The 19,416-nt window shown below is 36.0% G+C and overlaps 2 protein-coding genes across 2 annotated transcripts; both read right to left on the reverse strand.

The window, feature by feature from the left end:
• Window positions 1-834: 834 nt before the first annotated feature.
• LOC133073122 (olfactory receptor 4C3D-like) lies at window positions 835-1,761 on the reverse strand. The gene has a single exon (XM_061166588.1). It carries the CDS (start codon window positions 1,759-1,761, stop codon window positions 835-837), a length of 927 nt encoding a protein of 308 aa, XP_061022571.1.
• A 1,004-nt stretch (window positions 1,762-2,765) lies between these two features.
• On the reverse strand, window positions 2,766-13,880 carry LOC133073123 (olfactory receptor 4C13-like). The gene is made up of 2 exons (XM_061166589.1): window positions 13,197-13,880; window positions 2,766-2,774 (listed from the first exon to the last, which is right to left on the reverse strand). Exons 1-2 carry the CDS (start codon window positions 13,878-13,880, stop codon window positions 2,766-2,768), a joined length of 693 nt encoding a protein of 230 aa, XP_061022572.1.
• Between the last annotated feature and the right edge of the window lie 5,536 nt (window positions 13,881-19,416).

The raw sequence follows: 19,416 nt of genomic DNA on the forward strand, positions 1-19,416 counted from the left end.
AGTTCCCTTCATAGCTTTGAACCTAATTAAATGACTTTCTGTTGAAACTTGATAAAAAAAATACTTGCCATTTTTATTTCAAATGTTTCCTCAGTCTTTGTATGGAAGGAAACATTTCCTTCATATTCAAGGAAACCATGAGCTATAAGGATATTTAAACAAATAAGAAAGAACAAATTAAGAGTGATTTCAAAATTTCTGGCCTAAACTGTGTGGCAAGAAAAAATGAAGTAGATTGTGAATTATTCATTCCTCCTTTTGTGGGTACTTCTCTATTTGTTTTTAGTAAATTCTTATTTCAGAAAAAGAAAATCAGTAATGATTCTTGCACTTCCCATCTGTCTCCTTCCCACATATCTATCTGAGATTTTCTGTACAAGAATACTTTCCCACAGGCTAAGCAGGAATTAAAGAAGTTATGAAATCAGATCCAATGGAAAGCAAATTTCATCCAAGAAACATATATAAAGAATTTAGTACAGGAGCAGTAAGACTGGAGAAAAATTATGCAACAATGATCCCCTAGGGGATTATAGTTCTTTTCCTTGCTTATTCAGAATCTATAAATGTGAATATACAAGCCTTGGTAAAGTACAGTAAGAGTTATCAAAAAGACTCAAAAATAACTAGCCATTATCAAATAACCAACAAATGTTAGTTTCTAGTCCTTTTTTTAGTCGATAAAATACCTTTTTCTGGGGAGAAATCAGCATGGGAAATATTTTTAATGGAGATGATCTGAAAAATTTCTTAAATTTCTTTCACAATTTACAACAGTTAAAATCTCCCCTATGTATGTATATAAATAATTGCTTTCTCGGATTCAAGGATAACCTAAGCTACTCTCCTCTTCAACAAACTCCACATGGCATTTTTCACGTCTGTGTTTCTCACTGTGTAAATGATAGGATTTAACATGGGAGTGAGGATTATAAAGAACACACTCACCAACTTGTCCCCAGGGTAAGTGGTCACAGGACACATGTAACTAAATATACAAGGGACAAAATAGAGTGCCACTACTGTAAAGTGGGAGCCACATGTAGAGAGGGCCTTACGCCGTCCTTCAGAGCCATGGGATTTCAGGGAGCTCAGGATGACTATGTAGGAGATGAGGAGCAAGAAAAAAATGAGCAAGCACATGGCCCCACTGTTGGCTGCCACCACCATTCCAAGTGTGTGTGTGTGACTGCAGGCAATATCCAAGAGTGAGAAGAAATCACACATGAAGTGGTCCATGACATGGTGACCACAGAAGGTCAAGTCTACTGTGAAAAGAATCTGCACAGTAGCATGCAGGATCCCCCCAATCAAGGCCACAACCACTAGAAGCTGGCAGACTTCCTGTCGCGTGATGGTCATGTAGTGCAGAGGCTTGCAGATGCCCACATAGCAGTCATAGGCCATGACAATGAGGACTGTGATTTCTGATCCTCCCAGGAAGTGTACCAAAAATAGTTGAGCCAGGCATCCATGCCAAGAGATGGTTCTCCTCTGGTACAGCAGATCAATGGTCATTTTAGGGGTTGTGGCAGATGTGTAAAAGGCATCTATGAAGGCCAAGTAAGTGAGAAAAAAGTACATTGGAGCAGAAAGTGTGGGGCTGAAGGAGATGGTGATGACAATGAGGAGGTTGGCCACCACAGTAAATAGGAAAATAAACAAAAAGACAATGAAGAGTATTTTCTGCAAGTGTGGATTCTGTGTGAGTCCCAAGAGAACAAATTCAGTCACGTTGTTGGGAGGCCTGAGGACATCCATTCAGCAAGTAACACCTTCCTGGGGTCTGAATTACCTAAGAAGAAATAATGTATGATACCTGTCAATCACGAAAGACGTGTGGTCTGAACTTCTTAGAACAAAAACAGCAGTTACTGTAACTATGGAGCATATCCTTGGTATTCTTGCCCCACTACTTGTTTCAAGGGTTTCTTACTTCTTCCATGATATCTTTTTATCTCTTCAAACACCTAGTACCTGAGACCTATAAATGATCTATAGGGCAACTTTCAATTTGTAATTTATTGAGAAAACGTGGTACTATGTACCTGAGATCTGGATTCTTCTTCTGGTTCCAACTGCATTTGACTCTGCAAGTCTTCTGAGCGCCCCATGTTTCCAACCCATCCTCTCTGTCTCTAACGTTACAATTTTAATTCTCAGATGGATATTGTGAGGGACCCTTACAAAGGTAAGAGTTATTCTTTCTTCTAGGAGAACTTATATTTGAATCCTCAGCTCTAACCATGGAGAGAAAAACATGGCCAAAAAATATCCAAGCAGGCAGTTTAGGGAAATGTATATAAGTCCTTGGCAATGCACACTGACCAGAAACACATAAGTGAGGCATGTTTCCTCATTGTCCCTACTTCAGTGCAGTGGACACATGATGTCAGCAATACCTGGGACCTGTCAGGTATTGAGTAAATGCTTGATGAATTGTCATCCTCTACAGGTAAAATAGTCCTGCTTCCTTAGACCATAAACTTGGCAAGAATTCAGGTGTCCTCATCCTCCAGCTTTATTTATCATTACTTTTTTAATAAACATAAATTAATGTTTGAAAGGAAGCTACACTTTAGCTTAATACTTTCTGATACTTTCTGGCACACATTATGGGGTAAGTATGAAAAGAATAATTCTCTTTAGGAAAGAATATGTTACTGGGTCATATTAAAATCAAGATAATTATATTATTTTAAGCATTAGTTTTTGTTCTGAAAAATTATGTTCCACATATAGTCAAATTCAATAAATTTACAGTTTCAGTAGATCTGGAAGGTAAAAAACAAACAAACAAAAAAACCAACAAAAAAACCTCTTGCATAGGTGTTAACTACAATAGGATCTATTAAGTACAGGAAATCCTTATATTCAAAGTTCTAAGGAAAAAACTAATGCGGAGAAAAAAATAGTTTCTTAAATAAGTTAGATAAATAGATTATATAATTTACATATAAATAAATATATATATACACTAACTCAAACACATCTAAAATCTATTATTTACTGTAAGTCCCTATTACAAGTTGACTCATTTAACAAATACTTTTTGGACACAGACTTTGTATGTTAATGTACATGTGTTCACCTAAAGTTGTAAAATGTACCCCCTGTTAAATGCCCTTTAATGCCTGAAATTTTATTGCCAAACAGCAGCAACGCATCCATCCATGACAGAAATGACCTTCCCACGCCTTATGTTTCTGTCACATGCATTATTATGCCTTCTCCTAAATCCCCTTAGCATCCATCAATCATCATTCCTGGTTTGAAGCTACTGCATTACTAAGAAAATGAGAAGTTTGGAGGACATAAATTTCCTAAGGAAAAGACATAAATAAAATAAAATGTATTCTTCAAAAATAAGTCTTTTCCTTTCAAAAATAAGTTGATAAAGAGTTTTATTTTTTAGTAATCCAATATGAAAATTTTATAGTTATGGGAAAGCCAAGTGCAGCAGGTTATTGCATTCCCTTATTCCGGGGTGGGATCCTCTAGTGTATCAGAAAGAAGTACAGTGTATATAAAATAAGAATTTGACATAATTATTAAAAGTGATTTAGGGATAACTATGAAAAAATAAAAGGGCTTCTCAAGTGGCTAAGTGGTAAAGAATCCACTTGCTAATGCAGGAGATGCAGCAAGCACGGGTTTGGTCCCTGGGATAAGAAGATGCCCTGGAGGAGGAAATGACAACCCACTACAGTATTCTAGCCTGGAGAATTCCATGGACAGAGGATCCTCTCGAGTTACAGTCCAAGGGGTCAAAAAGAGTCAGACACAACTGAACATTCACATACACCCTGATGAAGAAATAAAAATCACTTTTTCCTTTTTCTTTGGCTCCATGAAACTCTTTCTAGGGATAAACTGTAAAGGAAAACATATTTAAAGTAGATAAATCATTAATTACATATATGTTCAACATAATTATTATGAAGTGTGGAAAATTTAGAAACTACATGGGACTGTTCAACATTTAAAAATCTGATAGCTACAATATAGTGCATCTCTTTGATTAATGTACAGTTTTTAACAGAAGTGTTCTAAAAAATTGTACAACATCATAGGAAATTTCTTATGGAGAAAATTTTGTATCTAAATTGGAATTAGATAATTATTCTCATTTAATTAGAGCTAATTTATTGATTAATTTATATGGCAATAAGACACATATTTTTCTTCTAGTTTGATAATACTTGAATTGGGTCTACCTTTCTTGATGTTTTGCCTCTAAGATTGGTGAGGATGATTTGCAAAATTCACTTGAACCTGAGAGTCTCTGATTATTTGATTTCCTGGGGGAAAAAAAAAATCTCACCTATGAACATGACTGATGTAGGTCCATCGTATGACATAAGCCCATAGTTTCAGCAGATCCCCAGGCAGTTGTTAGTTCCCCAAGAAAGAGAGAAATTTGTAAGACTGGAGAGTGTCTACTAGATCAGCTACAATAAGTATCTTTGTTGATTTATAGCTGATACCTTTGCATGAGACCTTTCTCTTAAACTGTAAAAGTGCTACCACATATCCTTTTTGTAAGCAAATTCTGTGAAGTTTCTTAGCTGTAGCTAATTAAAACCCAGGGGTATTTCATCATCCTTAGCAAATCTTGCCTACAAGTCAGTTATTTAATGCAACTTAACTTCAGAGGATAATTGTTACATCACTCATCTTTTAGTTTGATTTCCTCCTTAGGTCTACATGAAGACATAATGCTATGAGGAGAGAACAAAATAAGTTAACCATTTATGAATTTTGAGTTTTAAGCCAGCTTTATCAATCTCCTTTTTCACCCTCAACAAGAGGCTCTTTAGTCCCTCTTCACTTTCTGCCATTAGAATGGTATCTAATGAGGTTGTTGATGTGTCTCGCAATCTTGATTACAGTTCACGATTCACTCAGCCCAGCATTTCACATTATATGCTTTGCATAGAAATTAAGTAAGCAAAAAGACAATATACAGCCTTGAGGTATTCCTTTCCCAATTTTGAACTAGTCCATTGTTCCATGTCTGGTTCTAAATGTTGCTTCTTCAGACAAGTTCAGGTTTCTCAGGAGACAGGTAAGGTGGTCTGGTATTCTCATCACTTTAAGAATTTTCCACAGTTTGTTGTGATACACACAGTCAAAAGCTTTCACATAGTCAATGAAACTGAAATAGATGTTTTTCTGGGATTCCGTTGCTTTTTCTATGATCCAGTGTATGTTGGCAATTTGATTTCTGGTTCTGCTTTTTATAAATCCAAATTGTACTTCTGAAAGTTCACTGTTCACGTACTGTTAAAGCCTACCTTGAAGGATTTTGAGCATTTTGCCTTGCTACCATGTGAAATGAGCACAATTGTACAGAAGTCTGAACATTCTTTGGCATTGTCCTTCTTTGGGATTGAAATGAAAACTGATATTTTTCCAGTCCTGTGGCCACCGTTGTGTTTTACAAATTTGCTGGCATATTGAATGCAGCACTTTCATAGCATCATCTTTTAGAATTTGAAATAGCTCAGCTGGAATTCTATCACTTCTTCTTTTTTTTTTTTTTTTGAATTCTATCCCTTCTAACTAGCTTTGTTCCTACTAATGCTTCCTAAGGCCCACTTGGCTTTCACACTCCAGGATGTCTGGCTCTAGGTGAGTGACCACACCATCTGGGTTATCTGGGTCATTAAGATCTTTTTTGTGTAGCTCTTCAGTGTAATATTGCCACTTCTTCTTTATCTTTTCTGATTCTCTTAGATCCTTGTCATTTCTGTCTTTTATTGTGCCCATCTTTGTCCATAAGTATAATTATTAGTAGAGACTTCATTAAATTTTAAACTAATCTGTTTATCCATTTAATCAATAGGCAGTATAGTTTATTTTGTTCCAGTTCTTTCCAAGACCATGATATAGGCTAGTTAAAACATCCTGCCTGACCTCAAAAAACTGATAAGAGTAATGAAGAGTTAAGTAATAAAGAAATATAATTAGAAAAAAGCATATTATAAAGCATAAAATGGTACACAATTATCTTTCCATCTGGAAACTAACAAAATTGTGCATATAATCAACATCTTATACAAAATTTAATATTGATTGAAGTTTTAGTAAAAGTTAAAACAATATATCTGTTTTACTTTTATTTATTAAGAAGATTATTTTCTCCATTGTAATGGTAGAAAAATCTTAACCAACCACTGATAATCCAAATAAATATATTTAGTAATGTCATCATTTTAAGGAATTTGTGAAAAGAAACTACAACATCAATTAACTAGTTTGGAAAAGATTTGTATTTTAGAGGGTATACACAGAGTTAATATTTAACATAGATAAATATCTAAGCAATTAACAAAATTATAAATGTAAAATGAATAAAAATATAAACAATTAAAGGAAGATTACATATTGATGGTCCATTAATATTATTGGTCCATTGTAATAATTATTACATATTAATGGTCCATTAACATGTGTAAACATACTAATATGACTATTACATATTAATGGTCAACAAATATGTGATAGGATGCTTTAGCTCACCCATGAACAGAAAAGTAGGAATTTTCCCCACAGTCTTCACAGCTCTACATATTGTGATTTTTGAATACATATTGGCCAAATACAAAGTTTAAAAAAATCTCATTTTGATATGCATTCATTCAATCCTTCATTCATATAATTTTATTGATGACATAAAAGATACATTTATGATTGGTCTTAATAGTAAAAAAATAAATAGTAAAAAATAAAAAAAAATAGTAAACTTTACTTTATCAAACTTTAATTTTTTTGCATCAAAGAGACTATTAATAGAGGCCAACAGCAGCCTACAAAACTGGATAAAATATTTACAAATATATCTGAAAAGAAATTAATATCAGAATAAATAAAGATCTATATATCAACAACAATACAAACCAAACTATGAATCTATGAATCCATCACAAATTTCCATTGCCTTCTAGTTCACATCTCAACTTCCCTGTCTAAGATTCAAGACCCTCCCCCATGATAGTCAACCGCATGTTTTTCTAAGAGTCCCTCTCACTCAGTCAAGCCTATCTCTTATTCCTGAACACACTTCAGTCTATTTTATGCAGTGGGAAAGGCCCTGGGTTTCAGGGTGTGCAGATTTAACTCTCCACTGCAGTCAGGTCACTTACTGATCATGCAAAATACAAATCCTAAAAAAAACAAAACAATGCAATGGTCAGTCAGTATCTGCCAGGGAGTTGTTTGCGAGACTGTGATAAGATCTTAAAGATTTTTAGTTTTTAAGTCCCACAAAACCCATATGAAATAGGAACTAGCATTATCTTGATTGTTTAATGAAGTGGATAAGGCTCAGAGAACTTGTGTAATTTGCCCAAAGCCTTTGGTAGCTATGTGGCTAAATTCGTAGCTCAGGCTACTAATCACTCCCTTCTCAACCCCTCCAAGAATTTTACGCCTTGCCTCACAACACTTTCATAAGAATCAAACAGGCATGAGAATGTTTGGAGAGCACTATCCAAATAGTTATCATGATTATTTTCCATTCCTGTAAGCTCTGGGCTTCCTGCTTCCTTTTGTTGTTGTTTGGTCACCAAGTCATGTGTGACTCTTCATGACCCCATGGACTGTAGCACCCAGGCTTCCCTATACCTCAACATCTCCTGGAGTTTGCCCAAATTCATGTCCATTGAATCATTGATGCTATCCAACGATCTTATCCTCTGTTGCCCTCTCTGCTTCTGCCTTCAATTTTTCCTGCTCCCTATGTCTAAACTTCATCTGTTAAACTAATCCATGACCATGTGTCTTTCAGTCTCACTTCATCCCGCAAATCCCCTTCACTTGTTATCCTAGATATCATCCAATCACTTAGTGGGAGTTATTTCAATAGGACAACAATTTCTAATGATTTTCAAGAAATATTAAAACAGATGGTCTAAGTGTCCAAAGATTTAAACAGAAAAACACGCTTGTGGCTGCAGAAGAATTCATATTTCATCTACATAGAAAAGGCTACCAGAAAGACAGTCAGCTAGGCCATTGTATAAAATGATGGATCTGTACCTTTCACTTAGCTATACTTGAATTTAATTTGTAAACTGTTTCCAGCCCACACCTTAGAAGAAGCATCATTACTAAGATGTTCTCCTTTGGTTAACAGACCTGGGCTAAAAGAGATCAAGATGTCATTTTCCAATGGCACAGAATTTCAAAGTATTCAGACTTTCATCCTTTGAACTGCCTCCCTTTGAGACTGTGTCTCTGCTGACTGAGGCACGAATCACCATATAAATGAATTTCCATCCAGCCCTGCAATGATTCACTTTTCCTAGGGACAGAGGTTCACTGGAGCCAGGCCAAGCAGATGCCCCACAAACATAAAGCCAGCTCATGGTATTATTCATTCAATCAGTTTATCCGCAACTAAGTTCTCTTTTTCAGTAAAATGTCCACACGATGATTCATTTGCCTGATAATATAGGTGAAGAAAAGTCAATAGAACTTGTTCTTGGCCATCTGGCTAGTACCAGGACTGAAATATTCTATTGTTTTATTTGGTAGTCTCTACATCTTTCAAAACTGCTATTAATATTGTGTCACATCTAAGTGCAGGGCAGTTGTCATTATAATGGGTTTGAAAATATTCACCACCCAGAAAAAATGAATAAATTCTTTATCACTGCATAGTGGTGGGCTTCCCAGTTTGTGCTAGTGGTAAAGAACCCACCTGCCAACCCACCTGCCAATGCAGGAGACATAGAGATGTGGGTTCTATCCCTGGGCCCAGAAGATCCCAGAGTTGGACACGACTAAAGCCACTTAGCATGCATGTATAACAGTGGTGGTGGTGGTTTAGTCACTAAGTCGTGTCTGACTCTTGCAATCCTGTGGACTGTAGCCCACCAGGCTCCTCTGCCCATGGGGTTCTCCAGGCAAGAATACTGGAGTGGGTTGCCATTTCCTTCTCCAGGAGATCTTCCCAACTCAGGGATTGAATCCAGGTCTCCTGCTTTGCAGGCAGATTCTTTACCAACTGAGCTATGAGGGAAGCCCTGTAGGAGGCTTTATATCTAGAAATGTTTGGAGTTAGAGCCTTCATTTTTTTTTCCTCTTATTGTGGAAAATGTATCACAGATTACAACTGGTTCATTAGTGGAGTTGACCACTGACTTTGGGAAATCTTCTAAGAAGAAGGAATCTCTCAGTTTTACTGAAGATGATCCTCGTAGATGATGGGCCAACATCTGTGCTTGGATGCACTTTACTAACATTCTAGTTACTCCATGGTCTTACCTGACCATATAGACATAAGCTAAGGCAATATCCCTCAATCTCTGTCCACTATTGGCCCCTAAAGGTGTTTCTTAGATACCCTGTTTCCTTAATCATATGTCCCTTGAAAGTAGTTATATCTATGTGAGTTATGTATATCTCTGCATTATACATAGAAAAAGTGAGAAACGTTTGTCCCCCAAGGAACTATTTGTACCTTATTGGTAGAGGCATTTCTCCCATGTCAAATGCACATTTTTAAACAACCTACTTAGTTTTCAGAAAGGAGGAAGCACAATGTGGTTATTTACTCAGACCAAATTGAAATTCTAGCTGTATTTCAAACAACTACATGAATCTCTATCCAATTATTCTATCCTGCATAACCCTCTCATAAAATGTTTTTATCTTACTCATTACTAAAAATATTATATTTCTAGTTAATCATTTACTTGCTTATTATCCATCTATGCCCACTGGAATTTAAGTTCTGCACAAACACAACCTTTTTATTATTGTGCTGGATACCCCAGTTCCTATAACTCTGTGGCCCACTGTTGCACTGAATGGTATTTTGTGAATAAAATAAATAAGTCAAACTTACCTAAATTAGATTGGCCATAATGACATTTTTTCCCAAAATGAATGTTAATACTGTGGGATATCAATAGGAAAAGCCCTGTGGAAATTACATCTAGTTAGCTCTTCAAGATGCTACCACATGTACAGAGTATCAGTCTCCTCAATTATTGAATTGCTCTGTCTTACTCCAAACATCTTTCACACAAGTGGAACTTCACTTCTTTTGAAAATCAACAACTTGAATTTCATTCCTTGAACCTATCACAGCCCACTTTTCTTGATACCCATGAAAGCTAATATATCTGCAAAAAAGATCATCAGGTGATGTTTCCTTGACACAATCAAGAGAGTGTACATAGCATAGGAAATGGAATTCAACATAGAGCTAGTGGGAAGAAAATGCACTCCACACAAAAGTAAGAGAAAAATCCCTCAGTGTCAACCTTTGCAATGTGGCCAGTGATTAGATTTGTCTTTGGCATTTTTCACACCAGGACAACATGGAGTATCATGAAGGGGAAGCAACATTCTAGTCAGGTGGCCGTTGTTCCTCAGAGAAGAATCTTGGTGATGAGGGCAAAGGAGCATCTAAGCAAGCTTTAAACTCACAAACCAGCAAGATTCTATCCATTGAGAATGCCCGCCTCCCTTGCATTTCCTTCTTCTTAGGCTTTCCCACTTTGCTGTTGACAGTTTATAATCTGCGCCACCTTTATCTTCTCACTCTTCCACGGAGCCTCTGGCACAGCTCTTAAGACACAACCATTAACCTTTGTTTCCCTCTTCATATCTTCTCTTTGGTCTTAGAGTAGAAACAACATTTACCCAGTACTTTTCCTATGTAACTCATGGGTTACACTCCTGTCCTCTCTAACAGTCAAAAAACCAAATGAACCACATATCATTTAGCCTAGATTCTATTGAAATATTTCATTCTCACCAGTAATTACAAACCTGGTCATTTAAATAGATAAGTGGTAATTATACACTCTTTCAGATCTAGACTTCATAGAAAAAGGTTCTCTTTCCTAGGATTTTGAGACAGTCATACACAGCTTAGTCAGTGTATACACATACACAACTTACACACACTTAGACAGTGACAGCACTGTCACCCCAGGACCATGCTCAGGTGTTAGTGCATGTTCAAATTGTGGAAGAAATAGTCCCAGTACATTGAGTCTGAGAAAGTTACTTTCTTGAGAAATAACAAGAGTAGGAGTGTCATAGTCAGAGGAGTTCTGATTTATGAGTTATGTTATAATGTAGAATGACCAGATATTCTCCAACTACATAGAGAAGCATTGTAGGTATCTCCCACTTTCCGAAAATTTGCATCAGTCACATTGTGTTTATGAAGACATACTTTAGTCCTTCTTTTCATTAATGAGAAATAAATCTTAAGGGGGGTTTAATTTTTTTAAAAAAGTTAACATGCTACCAATTTCTAGTACTACATTTGAGATAAAGCTAAAACCAATGTAACACAGCAGAAACAACACATTTGTCTCCTTGAAGGACAAATTGAATCATTAAAACTGCAGATAATTTTATTATCTATATACTTAAACATAAGACAGACAACTGTATTTCTTTTGAAAGAAAGTAAGACTGAGTTTTAAAGACCTGAGTTGAAATATGTAGCTGAAACTTGTGAAAGAAATCTGTGTTTCAGTGTGATAGTTCCTGACACATTTTATGGTGGAAGCATACGTGATCTGAGTCAGTTAAGTCAGTAAGCTTTTCTTGTATTCAATTTGCTTCTACATAAAATTGGGATAATAATACTGGAACTATTAATACCTGTTTAGTTTGTGAATAAATCAACTGAGGTGAATATGCCTGATAAGTAATAAAGGGTTTATTTAATGTAAATATATGTAGCAGACCTACAGAGCAACAGCTCTGAAAAATAAACGTATGTCTTTCTATTGAAATTTGATAACAGGTGTTTCAGTTCAGTCGCTGGGGCTCAGTCCTGTCTGACTCTTTGTGACCCCATGGACTGCAGTATGCCAGGCTTCCCTGTCCATCACCAACACCCGGAGCTTGCTCAAACTCATGTCCATCGAGTCGGTGATGTCTCCAACCATCTTATCCTCTGTCGTCCCCTTCTCCTCTCACCTTCAGTCTTTCCCAGCATCAGGGTCTTTTCAAATGAGTCAGCTCTTCTCATTTGGTGGCCAAAGTATTGGAGTTTCAGCTTCAGCATCAGTCCTTCCAGTGAACATCCAGGACTGATCTTCTTTAGGATGGATTGGTTGGATCTCCTTGCAGACCAGAGGGCTCTCAAGAGTCTTCTCCAACACCACAGTTCAAAAGCATCAATTCTTTGGTGCTCAGCTTTCTTTATAGTCCAACTCTCCACACATGACTGCTGGAAAAACCATAGCTTTGACTAGATAGACTTTTGTTGGAAAAGTAATGTCTCTGCTTTGTAATACATTGTCTAGGTTGGTCATAGCTTTTCTTCCAAGGAGTAAGCATCTTTTAATTTCATGGCTGAAGTTACCTTCTGCAGTGATTTTGGAACCCCCCAAAAAATAAAGTCTAGTTTCTCGTTTCTAATGGCTCCTCAAGTCTTGATATAGCAAAATAAAACATTTCCTTTATATTCAAGAAAATCTGTAAGCCAAAAGGATATTTAAGCATATAAGAACAAGTTAACAGTAATTTCAAATTTTCTGGTTGAATTTGTGCAACAAAAAGAGTTAGAGATAGATCAACACTTATCATTTTCCCTTTTAGTGGCTGTCTCTCATTTTGCTTTTGATAAATATATAGTGCAAAAAAAAAAAATAAAATCAATGATTGCTTCATTCAACAGTTATTTCCCCATGTATCTATCTAAGAATTTCCATTTCTTACTGGATATACCACAGGCTAAGCAAAAATAAACAAATAAATAATTTCTTACATCAAGATCCTAAAAAAAATCAATTTCATCCAAATAACATATATGAAGAATTTAGTAAAATAGAACTAACACTCTGGGAAGAATCTTGTTCTACAGTGATCAACAGAAGCATAAATATTAATAGCTGTTCTCTCCATTGTTTATTCTGAATCTATGAATGTGAACATTGAAGCCTTGTTAAAGTACAAGTTATCAAAATGTCTTATAAATGCCTAGTTATAATTAAATCTTCAACAGATGTTAGTTTCTAGGTGTTTTTTTTTTTTTTTTCCCCTTCCAGGGATCTGCAAAAGTTTTTTTTGTTTTTTTTTTTAACCCCACAATTTACATATATAATCATTCCCACAGATATATCCTTTTCTTGGCATAGTGGATAACCTAAGTTACTCTCCGCTCCAGCGTCAACAAACCGTTCATGGCATCTTTCACTTAATGTGTTTCTCACTGTGTAAATGATAGGATTTAAAATGGGAGCGAGGATTGCAAAAAACACAGCCACCAACTTGTCCCCAGGGTAAGTGGCCACAGGACGTGTGTAGCCGAATATACAAGGGACCACTACTGTAAAGTGGGCGCTACACGTAGACAGTGACTTGTTCTGTTCTTCAGAGCCATGGGATTTCAGGGAGCTCAGGATGACTGTGTAGGAGATGAGAAGCAGGAAAAAAAAAAAAATCAGTGAGAGCATCCCCACTGAGTGAGCTGCCACCACCATTTCTAACCAGTAGGTGTCGCTGCGGGCAAGTTGCAACACAGAGAAGAAATCACACATGAAGTGGTCGATGACCTTGGAACCACAGAAGGTCAAGTCGACGGTGAGGAGAATCTGCACAGTGGCATGCAGGATCCCCCCAGTCCTGGCCACCACCACCAGGAGCTGGCAGAGCCCCTGTCGTATGATGGTCGTGTAGTGCAGAGGTTTGCAGATGGCCACGTAGTGGTCATAGGCCATGACAGTAAGGAGTATGATCTCTGATCCTCCTAGGAAGTGCTCCAAAAACATCTGAGTCAAACAGCCACCCCAGGAGACGGTTCTCCTCTGGTACAGCAGGTCAATGATCATTTTGGGGGTAATGACAGATGTGTAAGAGGCATGTATGAAGGCCAAGTAAGTGAGAAAGAAGTACATGGGGGCAGAAAGTGTGGGACTGAGGGAGATGGTGTTGACAATGAGCAGACTGGCTAGCACAGTGAAAAGGAAAATGAAAGACAATGAAGAGTATTTTCTGCAGGTGTTGGTTCTGTGTGAGTCCCAAGAGAACAAATTCAGTCTTGTTGTTGGGAGGCATAAGCAGATCCCTTCAGTAAGTAACACCTTCCTGGGACCTGAATTACCTACAAAGGAATAAAGAATGATACTTCTGAATCATGAAAGGCTTGTCATCTAAATTTCTTAGAACAAAATTAGAGCAGTAAGTGTGACTGTGGAGCATGTCCTTGGAATTTTTGCCCCAGTACTTTTTCCAGTTCTTTCTAACTTCTTCCGTGATGGCTTTTTATTTCTTTAGACATCTAGTACCCATCACCTGTAAACTCTCTGTAAGATAATAGCTGATGTGTAATTTACTAAGAAAACACCAGGCTATCTACATGAGATCTGTATTCTGTTTCCAAATCTGTTTAACTTTACTAAGTCATCTTGGTGTCCCATGCTTTTGCGTTCTCCTCTGTTTCTGTGAGTTTAGAAATAGTAACCACCTAAAGCAGAGGATATAGGCAATCTATAGTTCATAGGGTTGCAAAGAGTCAGACATAACTGAAGTGAGTTAGCATGCATGCACGCGCCTTGTAAGCTAAGTGATCAAGCCTGCAGGTAAGAGTTGTTCCTTCTTCCAGGAGGATTTACATTTGAAACTTCAGCTCTAACTGTGGAAAGAAATACATTGTCAATACATATTTATCACAAACAAGCAGTTTAGGGAAATGTATACATCCTTGGCAACACAGGCTAGCTGGTACCTTGCAGAACATATATTATTAGGGTGTGTTTCCTCGCTTACCATAGCGACCTGGCATAACGTGTGCAGTGCCTGAAATCTGTTAAGTGATGAGCAAATGCTTGCTGAGTTGCCATTCTCCACGGGAGAGCATAAGGCAGGTTCCCCAAACCATAAACTTATCGGGAATCAATTTCTCCTGTCTGCTAGCTCTATTTTCCATAATTCTCAATGAGAAAAATAAATTAATGTTTGAAAGAAAGCTACACTCCAGGTTAATATTTTCTGGCACACAGTAAGGTGTACATAGGAAAATAATTATGACCTCTATTAGAAATTATCCTACTAGGTCATATTGTTGTCAAGATAATTGCAGTGTTTTTAAAATAACAATTTTATTCTTCAAAACTCAGTTTCACATACAATTTAAAAGTCATCTTAAATAATTATACAAATTCAGTATACTTAGATTAAAAAAAACTATTTGATATTTGTTTATTGCAAGGTAGTCTATTAAGCAAAGGAAATACTTATTTTCAATGTTTTAAAAGAAAAAAAAGTTAATATGGAGAATAAAATAAATAATTTTCTGAAAAAGTTGGAGTAATAACTAAGCCAACATATTTACAAGCATATATATATATCAACTAAGAAAAACACATTTAACATCTATTATTAAATGTAGCTACCGCAGTTCATTCATTAACAGATATTTATTAGACACTTATTGTATATATGAATGTATATTTGTTCACATAAAGTCATGAAGAGTGTCCCTGTTAAATGCTCTTAATGCCTGCAATTTTATTACCAAACAGCAGCAGCTCATCCATCCATGGCAGGAATGATCTTCCCACTCTGTTATGCTTCCATATACCTTACTATACTTTTTTCTCCTATCTTCCCATAGCACCCAGCTTCCATAATTCATGGTTACAGAATACTACATTACTAATAGAATGAAACTAGACAGCACATTAAAAAGCAGAGACCTTACTTTGCCAACAAAGGTCCATCTAGTTGAAGCTATGGTTTTTCCAGGGGTCATGTATGGATGTGAGAGTTGGACTATAAAGAAAGCTGAGGGCCAAAGAATTGATGCTTTTCAACTGTGGTGTTGGAGAAGACTCTTGAGAGTCCCTTGGACTGCAAGGAGATCCAACCAATCCATCCTAAAGGAGATCAGTCCTGAATGTTCACTGGAAGGACTGATGTTGAAGCTGGAACACCAATACTTTGGCCACCTGATGAGAAGAGCTGACTCATTTGAAAAGACCCTGATGCTGGGAAAGACTGAAGGCAGGAGGAGAAGGGGATGACAGAGGATGAGGTGGTTGGATGGTATCACCGACTCAATGGACATGAGTTTGGGTAAGCTCCAGGAGTTGGTGATGGACAGGGAGGTTGGGCGTGCTGCAGTCCATGGGATCACAGAGTCAAACACGACTGAGCAACTGAACTGAACTGAATAGAATGAAAAATTAATGAAGATAAATTTCCCAAGGAAAAGAGAAGATTAAACATAAATATAATACAATGCATTCTGCAAAAAAAAAAAAAAAAAAAAAACCAAAAAAATCTTTTCATTTAAAATAAGTAAAGATTCCTTAAAAAACTGGAAATAGAACTGCCATATGACCCAGCAATCCCACTCCTGGGCATACACACCGAGGAAACCAGATCTGAAAGAGACATGTGCACCCCAATGTTCATCGCAGCACTGTTTATAATAGCCAGGACATGGAAGCAACCGAGATGTCCATCAGCAGACGAATGGATAAGGAAGCTGTGGTGCATATACACTATGGAATATTACTCAGCCATTAAAAAGAATTCATTTGAATCAGTTCTAATGAGATGGATGAAACTGGAGCCCATTACACAGAGTGAAGTAAGCCAGAAAGATAACCACCAATACAGTATACTAATGCATATATATGGAATTTAAAAAGATGGTAACGATAACCCTATATGCAAAACAGAAAAAGAGACACAGATGTACAGAACAGAGTTTTAGACTCTGTGGGAGAAGGCAAGGGTGGGATGTTCTGAGATAACAACATTGAAACAAGTATACTATCAAGGGTGAAACAGACCACTAGCCCAGGTTGGATGCATGAGACAAGTGCTCAGGGCTGGTGCACTGGGAAGACCCAGAGGGATGGGATGGAGAGGGAGGTGGGAGGGGGAATCGGGATGGGGAACACATGTAATTCCATGGCTGATTCATGTCAATGTATGGCAAAAATCACTACAATATTGTAAAGTAATTAGCCCCCAACTAATAAAAACAAATGGAAATAAATAAATAAAGATTAAGTGCAAGGGGGAAAGAACAGTAGGAAAGGCAAACAAAGGAATAAATGTAGAAAAAATATAAGCAAATATAAAGTAAAATAAGTAAAGAGATTTTTAAAGATTATCTGAAATGAAAATGTTACACTTAAGTGGAAACAAAGTTCTGCAGCTCCACCCCATTTCCTTATACTGAGATGGGGTCCCCCAACAGATCAGAAAGGAGGCTAGTGTATATAAAGTAGCAATTAGACATAAGTATTTTAGAAACCACCATGAAGACATAAAAATCAGTTTTTCATTTTCTTTGACTCTATAATACTCTTTCCAGGTATAGACATTAAAGGAAAATACTTTCAAAAGAAAAAACTCATTACTTGCACAAATGTTCAGCATAATTATTAAGATCTGTGGAAAATTTAGAAACTACATGGAATGTTCAACTTTGGAGAAATCAATTAAAATATACTTCATATATTTGATTAGTGTGTAGTTGATTAGTGTGTAGTTTTTAATAAATGTTTTCTTAAAATTGTATAAAATCATAGGAAAATTCTTATGTTATATCATTAATTGGGGAAAAATTTAGATGTGAACATAAATTTATGATTATTTTAATTTATTTAACTAATTATTTTATTATTCTATTTCTATTGATATATGATTTCTATATATATAAATTAAAAGCAATTATTTCACTATTAAATTGATAATGTTGTAATTGAGTTCACCTTTCTTGATATTTTACATGCTGAAGAAGTGATTAAATCTGATTGGTGAGAATGAGAAGTGATTATATGGTTTCTAAGATCCATTTAAACCTGAGAGTCAACATTATATGATTTCCTGAACAACAAAGTCTTACCTAAGAGTGTGTCTGATGTGGGTCCATGGCCAGAACCCTAGGTAGTTGTCAGTTCACCAAGAAGTAAGTTGTAAGATTAAAAATGTCAACTAGCTCAACTACAGTAAATGTCTTTGCTGATTTATAGATGGCACATTGCCATACGGCTTTCTTTTGAACCTCAAAAGTACTACCACATTTCCTGCTTGCAGACAAATTCTATACAGGTTCTTAGCTCAGGCTAATAGGACCTCAGGGGTATTTCACCATCATTAGTAGATCCTGCCAACAACCCAATTATTTCATGTAACACAGCTGAACTTTAGAAGATAAATTTTATAGCATTCATCTTTCATTGTCATCTCTTTCTTGTTCAACATGAAGACAAAACAGTATGCCAAGAGAAAAAAATAAGTTAACCATTTATGATTTTAGGTATTTGAAAGCAAATGAGCTTAAGATGTACCCTGACTATTGATTATTGTATAAAGTCATCATTTAGGAGGGGTACTATTTAATGCTTTTCTTTATGTACTTCCGTGTTTTTTTTTTTCATTTATTTTTTTATTTGGAGGCTAATTAATTTACAATATTGTAGTGGTTTTTGCCATACATTGACATGAATCAGCCATGGAATTACATGTATTCCCCATCCCGATTCCCTCTCCCACCTCACACATATATATATATATATATATATATATATATACATACATACATACATATAGTTTTCTATGTATAGGTCTTTTGTTTCTTTAGCTAGACATACTTCAGTTTTTAAATTGAGCTACCATTTACCAAATCATAACTTTTAAATACTGCTTTCTAATGCACAGTAAGTGCATGATATGAACCCTATTATAATACTGGCACTTCACATAAGGTGATCTTTATAAATTTTTTCATTTGTATCTTGTGTGTCTCTTGCTTCACTTCTGGAATTAGATCAACATGACAATGATGAAAATAATTCTATTTTTCAATTATATTCAGAGTGAGTAGAATTCATTATTTCATTCATTTAAAATTATTCTTATAATATTCTTATGGAATAGAAAAAATATGTATGAATGCATAATTTACAACAGGAAATATAGGACATGGAATCTGAATACTGTTTTCAAAGGCAAAATAAGAAGCAGACCACTAAATCCCGGGTCAGGATATTTACCTTTAAACTACTGTTTTATAAGCTAAGTGTTATTACAAGTTTAGGCTGCCACCAACCATGAGGCCTGTTATAACTATGTACTAAAAGAAATAAATTATGATACTTGAAATTTTCTAAAAAAATAAATTTAATTCAATTAACTTTGGGTGTTCTCATGTTCACATTTGCTTGTGCTAATAAGACAAATAAATTGTACAGAACTCCAGATTGAATCTAGAGAATGTATCATGAAGGAAAAGAGTTTATGAATGCTGAAATCACATGACCAAACCTAGTTTGACTAGAGCCTTTAATATGATAGTGCTATAAGAACATTTGTGATTGCAGATGCCAAAGAAAATCTGAATGAGGATTTAAAACCATCTAAACAATTGTAAGAAATATGGATTTTGTTAAAGTATTATAGTCAAAATCTCTT

Source organism: Dama dama, chromosome 18, assembly GCF_033118175.1.
Source record: "Dama dama isolate Ldn47 chromosome 18, ASM3311817v1, whole genome shotgun sequence".
Classification (NCBI taxonomy): Eukaryota; Metazoa; Chordata; class Mammalia; order Artiodactyla; family Cervidae; genus Dama; species Dama dama.

Bases quoted from the DNA above. Each gene is read 5' to 3' on its own strand.
- LOC133073122 (XM_061166588.1), bottom strand. From the start codon at position 1,761: ATGGATGTCCTCAGGCCTCCCAACAACGTGACTGAATTTGTTCTCTTG.
- LOC133073123 (XM_061166589.1), bottom strand. From the start codon at position 13,880: ATGTACTTCTTTCTCACTTACTTGGCCTTCATACATGCCTCTTACACA.